We start from the raw sequence: 9,406 nt of genomic DNA on the forward strand, positions 1-9,406 counted from the left end.
GGTCGTGAGACTGAGCCCCTTGGGCTCCACACTCAACTTGAAGTCTGTTTGAGATTCTCTCTCTCCCTCTCCCTCTGCCCCTTCCCTTGCTTGAATGCACATGCTCTTTCTCTTTAAAATAAATTTTTAAAAATCGTAAAAGAAAATCTCAGGGCATCTGGGTGGCTCAGTCGGTTAAGCATCTGCCTTTGGCTCAGGTTGTGGTCTTGCAGTCCTGGGATTGAGTCCTATGTCAGGTTCCCTGCTCACCAGGAGTCTGCTTCTCCCTCTCCCTCTGATCCCTCTCCCTCCAACCCCACCTTCACCCCCCAACTTGGGCTTTCTGCTCTCTCAAATAAGTAAAATCTGTAAAAAAATAAAATTTCTGTGGTTTATAACAGACATTTTGTGCATGTGACATGGCCAACGCTAACTGGCTTTGGTTCTGCCAATTTCCACAGGTCTTCTCCATCCGGGACCCAGACTGGAAGGGATCCTTTATCCGGGACATGCGGATCTCCTGGTAGAAGGAAAAGAGAAAGGTGGTTGAACCACATCATGGCTCTTAAAGCTTATGCTTAGAAATGGTGTATGTTACATCTGTTTCTATTCCACTGGCCAAAGCAGCTCTATGGCCAAGCCTGAGGTCAACCAGGAGGGAGGATACTCCCACAGGGAGAGGTGGTAAATATCTTGAACAAATAAATAGTCTCACATAGTCCCTCACAGCCAGTAGTGCCATTTGGTCTCATTTTGTGGGTGAGAAAACGAAGCCTAAACGAGTTAACTCCATGTAGGTCATAGATTCCAACTCAGCTCCATCTGGCTTCAGAGTTAGTCTTTCCTACCATGGAATCTCTTTGGAGGATATTTTCTCCTTTTACACTGTATAGGCACCTGGAATTGTAATTTATTCAGGGCATAACCACTTCTAATCAGCCCCAGAAACTTCTCCATGACAATTTCTAGAGGTAAACCACCTTAGAAAGCTTTCTGGAAGGATATGAAGCTTCTATAGAAACGGGTGGGGCTTGAGGAATTGCATCTACGAGAGCTGACTCTTTCATTTAGTAATTTTTTTTAAACTGTTGAATTATTTATCTGCTTTATGGCTTTGTGGATCCTTTAGGCAGGGATTACCTATCAATCTATCACTGTGTGTGTGTGGTGTCTGAGCTCCTCAAAGCTATTTTTCTAGGTAATTTTAGAAACTTCCAGATTGCATTTGATATTTATACTCACAAAAATTATTAGTGGTGGAGAGAGTGCAACTCATCTCCTTTTACCAAAGAGCAACAATTTTAGATTTAGAGACCTAGTTGCAGCAGCTCGGCTTGTCTTGGGGTGGGGGGTGCAGGGAAGAAGTTATAGCCAGCAGAGAACACATCACTATGATTGTAAATCTGTTACTTTCCTTTACCTTTAGCGCACTCTAACCTGTTTTACGGTCCCTGGTTCCCAGGGTTAGGTGCTCATGGTAACACGACTCCCTAGGTTTGACTTGCCAGATTTATGGGTCCATCAGTGTGGGGATTAGGGTGAGGCGAGTGAGGCATCCAGAGCACTCAGCGTAAGGAGGCACTGGCAGGTACCTGAGTTCCCTGGCCCCACTTCAGTCAGGGCCCTGGTGTCCATGATGCATTTACCATAACTCTGCAGCGTGAAAACGCTGGGCGCTGAGCTCACCTGCAAGAAAGAAATTTCGACCTGCCCTCCCTCCCCTACCCGACAGGCAGGAGAACCTGGAGGACGTTGCCGCCCTGTGACTTTACTCGGCTTGTGAGGCTCACTGCCAGGTTACCGTGTACGTGTATCTGGCCCAGGCTCGGTGCGGAAGGCAGAGAGAGGGACTGTGCGTGTGTGCCTGTGTCATGCCGGGCGGGTCCATATCCGGCTGGACCGGGTGGGTGGGGCCGCCCCTCCCTCCAGGTCCCGAGGTGGGTTGGGGGTGGGGAGGAACGCGCGGAGATTCCCTGTCGCCCCTTCGGATCCGAGAGGGGGCGGCAGAAGGAACGCGAGGGTGACAGGGCGTGCCCACCCTGCGGCTGGGGGCCCGGCAGCGCCCCCCGCCCCCGGGACCGAACGGCTGAGGGGACTCGAAAGAAGAGGAAGAGGAACCCGAGGAGGGCTCGCCGAACCCGCCACCCGCTCCGAACTTGCCGGGGAAACTAGTGCGGAGGGAGGGGCCGGGGCCGGGGCCGCGGCGGGAGGAGGGGCGGCCGCAGCTGCATCCAGCCCCGTTGGCTTCCTTCCCAGCTCTCCTTCGCCTCCTCCTCTTCCTCCTGTATGAGTCAGGCATTTCCCGGGGATTTGGAGCAGCCACGCGCGGCCCGGGCGCCGGGAGCTGTAGCAGCAGCAGCCGCCGCCGCCGCCGCCGCGCCAGGAGCTCCAGCGCCTGGGCCGCCACTGCGGCGGGCACCCGCGTTCCCGGCGCGCACGGACCATGGAGAGGGCGGCCCAAGGCGCAGACGGCGGCGGGGGCAGCAACAGCAGCAGCCGCAGCAGCAGCCGCGCCACCTCGGCGGGCTCCTCGCCCTCCTGCTCCCTGGCCGGCCGGGGGGTCTCCAGCCGGTCGGCGGTAGCGGGGTTCGGCGGCGGGGGCAGCCGGAGCAGCCCGGGCTCGGTGGCCGCTAGTCCGTCGGGAGGAGGTGGCCGCGGGAGGGAGCCGGCGCTCGAGGGCGTGCTCAGCAAATACACCAACCTCCTCCAGGGCTGGCAGAACAGGTAACGCGCCAGCCGCCCGCGCCACCGCGCGCCCCTCCCCTCGCGCTGCTCTCGGTGTCTGTGTGTGTGTGCGTGCGCTACTGTGCCACCCGCGGAGCGGGAGCCGCCTCGGCGGGGGCTCTTCCTGCGCCCCGGCTCCTTTCCAGGTGCGGCGCCCGGCATAGGGCGCGCTGTGACCCCACCCCAGCACCGCAGTGGCGGGGAAGGAGGGGCGAGAGCCCCGGTTTTCTTTTGCACCGGCACCTGCAGGGACTGGAGTGGCGGGAGGAGCCCGCTGGTCCCAGGGCCCTGCCTGCTAGCGGTTTCCCGCACTCCTGAAGAATGGCTGAGGAAGGGAGGCGGGGGTGGGGGGTTGGGGGGGGTCGTGCTTTGTGCCGCTGAAAAAGCTTTAATACAGCTGGTCCCATCAGAGCAATACTCTCCGTAATATAGTTCCTTTATAACTTTAGTGTTTAAAAACACCACCACCACCGACAAAACCTTCCACTTATTCGGCGCTTTCCGGAGCGCGTGCTACCTCCTGCCCCGTCGGAGGCTTGAGACCTCCAATCTCTGCAACAGAAGTTTAGTTGTTTTTTTTTTTTATTTTTTATTTTTTTTATTTTTTTATTTAAACAACCTCTCCCCTTTGGAAATGGACACTTTGCTATTTAAATTGTTATTTCCCCCCGCTTTAGGTGCCCTTTGAAGTTCTTTGCTCACTCACTTTACCCTCACTGTTGGGAAACCTAGTTATGGCCAGGCGGAAGGATGGGGATGTCAAGGGAAGGAGCTCCCAGCGCACTTGTATTGGTGAAAATATGTGGGGCTCAATAGAGAAGATAGTGAGGAAGACTTGGATGGAGCAGATGTGGTGCTGCCATTTACAGTTCTTTCCTCCTTTCTTCCTTCCTTTCTTTTTCTCTTAATTTTTTTTTTAATACTTTGTTTTTCAAAAACAAGCCAGAGGGAGATACAAACGTCCATGCAAGAGGAATGGGGATTTTTGGAGAGTTTGTTGATTAGATCTTTTGTTCCGCTCTTAATAGCCCTTGGATTTTAGGACTTGGAGTTCTTAAAAGGATGCTTGTGGAGTTTGAACCTGACCCTGGGAACTCTTGCTTCTCTCTGCTGATTAGACTTGGTGCTCTCTCCCTGCAGATAGATTGGAATCGTTCAGATTGCTTCCAGCTGAAACTTTGATCAGGCAGTTACTTACAGGAAACTCAACTAGGAGGAAGATGACTCCCTAAGTATGGACACTGAGTTGTTTCTGTATAGATACTAGAGACAGAGAACTTTCTGAGTCACCTGGGTTTCCTCGGAGATCTGCTACTATGTCAGTGGAAGTTGCACTGTAACTTTTGAATCTTTTTATTTCTCAAAATAGACCTGCTGTGTGCTGTTGCCTCTTCTTTTCCTCCTTCAATTTTTGAAAGCTGAAAAAGAACAGGTAGAGTGTGTAGGATGAGGGAGACATGAGATGACTAAATCTGATTTCAGTTCTTGGTAATCGTGCCATGCTGGTGACAGCGTCTGTTTTGTGTGTTGGGCAGTCACTTTAAGTGCTCTTGCTCTCTCTCTCTCTCTTTTTTTTACAAGTACCTTATGAGGCCAACAGAGATTTTACCCTGGATTACAGTTGTTTCACTTGGGGACGGTATTTTACCTGCAATGCATATTAAAGGATTTGCTCTTTGCTGTGGATTTAGGAGGAATTGGAGTCACTCATGCTTTTGTATAATTTTAAATCCACTGGGGTATTTAGGTTATGCCAGATCGGGAATAGGAAATTGATGATAATAATAGTAGGAATAATAATAGTGATGTGATTGCAGGCTGTGTAGGTGAAATGAGCTGCATACACTGGTGAGGTCTTAGCTTTGTTGAGTTTGTTTACTGTGGTCTATAGCTGCCAGTGTTTCTTCTTAACCCCAGTACACTCATGATTTTCTCAGTAACCACTGACTCCCAGAGCATTGTCTCTTTCTAATGGTTCATGTCTCAGTAGCCAGGTCTCTGTTCCCCACATCCGCGTTCTCTGAACTGTGGCCGAGGGTCCATTAGTGGTCTGGAGAGGATTTGTGATGATTCAGTGATTGCACATTTTTTTCCTCTCAAGGAGAGGTCTGGAACAGTGAAAAGGAAAAGAGAAGAGGAGAAAGAATACATTCACTTGTTCATGAGTTTGTTTATTCAGAGACTAAATTTATTGAGGACCTACTATGTGCTAGGCTGGAGCTCTTCCACTTGGTCTTAGCCAAATGGCCAAGAAGTGCTGAGCTGGAGCTATTCCAGTGTGCAGAATGCATAGGTGTCTTCCCTTGAAGTAGCGCAGGGCATGCAGAATTGAGAGGAAGGAGTCCAGAGCTCCCTAGTCCAGGGGAATGCCTTGGTACAAACAGTGGGGTGACCCCATGCAAATTACCTTTGCTTTTGGACCTCGTGGTATATTCTTTTGGCAGTACCTTTTAAGTTGCCTACAGTTCACGACAAATCTCCAGCCACGGAGTTCTTGGCTAGCATGTGTTTCCAGACTGCGCCCTTCACCAGTTTCCAGGATGTGGTACCTATCACCCGAGAGCAGTTTTTACTCAAGTGTCCTCTTGGGGGACCTCATGTTGCTACAGAGTGTATATTCTAACACTCAGTGTCATTTTCTGCCACCACTCACTGGTAGCACGCTTGGCCCTGTAGCCACTCCCCCAGGAAGGCAGTTTGGGGTGGAGCATAAACAAGGTGACGGATAGAGAGGCTCCAGGAGAGAAGGCTGCGCGTGGTGGGACACGCTCAAGTCAGGAGAGTACATCCAGAGCCCATGGGCTGAGGGAGTGCGAAATAGATCAGAGCATGGTGAAAAGGTACACTGAGGAGACTCTGTAATCATTACAGCTAAGGGAAAATATTTCCGGTATCACAGTAAGGTGTAGTTCTATAAGATGGTGTTAAAGAGGGAATGCATCTAAACAGATGAACAAAACAACCACAGAAGTGGCAGGTGCTATGAAGATGAAAAAAATACAGTTGGCCTTGAACAACCAAGGGGTTAAGGGAACCGAACCCTGTACAGTCGAATATCCTATATAACTTTCAACTTCCCCAGAACTTAACAACTGATAGCTTACTGTCAGCCAAAAGCCTTACCAATAACATAAACAGTTGATGAACACATGTTTTCACTGTTATGTGTCTTATATATTACAATAAAGTAAGCTAGGGAAAATAAAATGTTATTAAGGAAATTATAAGGAAGAGAAAATATACTTATGGTACTGCTGTATTTGTGTAAAAAAAAAAAAAAATCTGTGTATTCCTGGACCTGCACAGTTCGAACCCCTGTTGTTCAAGGGTCAACTGTATTTAAAAAAATGATGAGAAATAAGTATTTGTGGAAATGATATGTGTGGATCTAGTGTCTTTACTGCTACTCATGTTTTAATCTAGAGAACTATCTGTTCACTCCTGTTTTGGTTTTCATAGGGAGTGAAGCAGGGGGAGAGTGAACCCCAAGAGCTAGGAGAGGCAGGCCAGTGCCAGGTCACACGGTGCCCTGTAGGCCAGGGGAAGAATTCGAGGCTGTGTTCTGGTGGTCCAGAAGGATTTTAGGCGGAAAGATGAGACATTTGGATTTGTGATTTAAAAAGTTCACTCCAGGGGTGTTTGGGTGGCTCAGTCCGTTAGGCATCTGCCTTCCGCTCAGGCTCAGATTGTGATCCCAGGGTCTTGGGATGGAGGCTCGCATCCAACTCCCTGCTCGCGGGGAGACTGCTTCTCCCTCTCCCTCTGCCTGCTGCTCCCCTCTGCTTGTGCTCTGTCTCTCCATCAAATAAATGAATAAAATCTTAAAAAAAAAAGTTCTCTCTGGGTACTATGTGGAGATGAGGTTTTCAAAGGGTCAGTCAGATAGGGAAGTGAGAGACCACTGACGAGCTCCTCACGGGGTTCTAAACAGAGGATACCAGTGGCTTGCCCTTGGGGGATAGGGGAAGTGGAGGAACAGTACATTTTTGGGGTATGGAGGCTAGAAATTGCTGATGGGTTGGATGAGGAGGTGAGAGAGAGAGGGGAGCCAGGGAGAACTTTTGAGTTTGGAGCTCTGAGAGACTTGGGATGTTGAGGTATTCTTTATAGAGATGAGGGTCACAGGGGAGGATAGGGGACAACCAGGAGTTCCCTTTGGGCAGTGTTCAGTTTGAGATGTCTACACCTAGTGAGAAATTGGCTATATGAACTCTAATTTGCCCTAAGGCTAATTTTAGTCTCACCCAAGAGAACTATTTTGGGTTTGCTCATAACAACAGGTGTTTGAGAAATTTCTAATTGGATCTAAAAAGTGGTATTTAAATATTTGAGGGTCCTCATTGCCATTCAGTTTTTATTATCTAGAGAAAAGAAGGTATTACAAATATGAAACCCACCTCCTGTGTGTGTGTGTGTGTGTGTGTGTGTGTGTGTGTATGTGTGTGTGAGATTAGTGGGGTTGTAAGAACTCTAAAGTATTAAAAGGCAAGGGGTGCCCTGGGTGACTCAGTCGGTTAAGCATCTGAGTCTCGATTTCGGCTCAGATCATGATCTCAGGGTTGTGAGATCGAACCCCACATGCTCAGCAGGGAGCCTGCTCAAGACTCCCCGCCCCCCCCCCCCCGCCTCACATGTGCACCCTCTCTCTCTCAAATACATAAATAAATCTTTAAAAAAATATTAAAAGGAAAGTCTTGAATAGAATAAGTAAGGTAGTATGAGCAAAATAACACCTCAGGCCAGCAGTAGACATTTATTTAGAACGTAAGGGGAGTGTGGACCCTGGGGCCAAACCTTGACATCAGTATTTAGCACGCGTGTCACCTTGGGCCAGTTCCTTAATTGCTCTGGGCTTCTGTTTTCTCATCTCTTAAATGGAGAAAAGATGTTACCCTTCTCATTAGTTCAGTGTGATGATTACATGAGGATACTGGTCTGTAAGTGGCTGAGAACAGTGCATAGCAAGATCTGGAGAACTGGAGGCTAATATTGGATCTTCAGTTTGTCCCTCTTAAATGGATCCTTTCTGGTCCATAAAGTTCTTGGTTTATTTTCTGAATGCTGTGGTTACCCTGGGACTCCATTAACATAATTATCCCAGAGTTCTTTGGCGAGCATGTGAGGATTTGATTTTAAAGGCATCATTTTAAAACTTGGAACCCAGCAAACATTTGCATCACTACGTCAAGTGACTTACTCCCCTCCTCCAGCCTCAGATCCCTGTCTCCCTTCCCTGCTCTATTTTTCTCCATAATCACCACCGTCTGACACGCTCCATATTTTATTCTGGTCTCTGCACGGGATGTAAGCTCCCTGAGGACAGAGAATAATTTGCTTTATTCACTGCTGTATCCCCAGTGTCTACAACAGAGTCTGGCATGTAATAAGGGTTCAGTAGATATTATCGAATAACTAAGAGACTGAATGAATGACAGAGAAGAAGTTAAACCAGAGTTTACTTGTGTTTCAGCCAGTGTTAGCTACTGTTGTTGTAATTCTTGGTTCTCTGCCTGCTTTTATGGCCTTGTGGACTCCCAGAGTTCATAGGTCTTCTCATTTGCTCTGCTGTCTGCAAACTTTGGGTTTTATCTTCCGGGTCAGCAAGTCTGACTTATCTTGTGACGTGCCCGCCCTGACTTAGGGCCCACCACTGCTCACCTAGTGTGGGCCTTTAGTGGCCAAATATCCAGGGCTTGGTTTTGACCCGATCTGCATTAATGACATGCTTTGGGAATGCAGTGTTTAGCCTCTGGTCATGGTTTTCCAGGGTTTTGGGGCTACTTGGCTCATTTAGAAAAGTCAAGGGGGCATATATTAACTTTTAAAACCACTCTGAATTAAAATAAATGCTTTTTGAGTACTCTGCAAATTTTAGAGGCAGTTGGTGATACCAGAGTTGAAAAATCGTGGCTCTGGGTTTTCTGTTCTTGCCCACATGTACTTAGAAAGTATTCACACGTCTTGCTGTCTGGATTGCCAGATTGCTGTGAGCCTGTGTACTCAAATCCTTTAGGGACGCTGGATTACTTCACGGACAGCGATAATAAAGGGGTGGTTGCCTAGGTTACACAAGAGCATATAATGTGATTTATTCACTTATGGTTCACAATATTTATTGAGGACCTGCCTGAGTTAACCCCTCCCTGTGGGATGCGCTCTTCCTCTCCCTTTTGAAAATTGTGTGTATCTGAGGAGATATACGCCAAATGGTGACCATGGGTTTCCTTTGTTGGTGGGTGGTGGGTGATACTATTTCTCCTTTTTTCCCCCATTATTATTATTTTTTTTTCCCTGAGGTGAACTTACATCCATTCTGCAGTCTGAAAATTACAGAGGGGGAAAAATTTTCGCCTATCTCTGAGTAACTAGTTTTTGAGAGTAAGGTTGAAGTTTAACATACATTCAGAAGAGTACACAACTTCTAAGTGTACAGAGTTCCGTGGGTTTTTGTAAATGGGATATACCCAGATCAAGAACCAGAAGCCAGCCCCTTCCCGCCTCCTTTCCAGTCATTTCCCCCACCGGGCCTCCGCTGTTGACTTGCAGTACCTTGCATGAGCTAGGCCTCTTCTTGACTTTCATATTGTACAGCATGTGATCTTTTGTGCCAGGCATCTCACTCTTAACATGCTTGTAAGCCCCGCCATGTTGCTGTGTATAATTGTAGTCTGCGTCCACTGCTGTTTGGAATTCCATCATGTGG

General features: G+C 48.3%; 1 protein-coding gene across 2 annotated transcripts in view; it reads left to right on the top strand.

The window, feature by feature from the left end:
* Positions 1-2,388: 2,388 nt before the first annotated feature.
* LOC111159097 (oxysterol binding protein like 10) overlaps positions 2,389-9,406 on the top strand; it is a 305,114-nt gene continuing 298,096 nt past the window's right edge. For both annotated transcript variants that reach the window (XM_022521495.1, XM_022521496.1), the window contains exon 1: positions 2,389-2,703. In XM_022521495.1, coding sequence (XP_022377203.1) covers positions 2,423-2,703 — 281 coding nt within the window. In that variant the 5' untranslated portion in view covers positions 2,389-2,422. The remainder of the gene's footprint in view (positions 2,704-9,406) is intronic.

Source organism: Enhydra lutris, unplaced genomic scaffold (assembly GCF_002288905.1).
Source record: "Enhydra lutris kenyoni isolate GAN:26980312 unplaced genomic scaffold, ASM228890v2 scaffoldscaffold66, whole genome shotgun sequence".
Taxonomy (NCBI): Eukaryota; Metazoa; Chordata; class Mammalia; order Carnivora; family Mustelidae; genus Enhydra; species Enhydra lutris.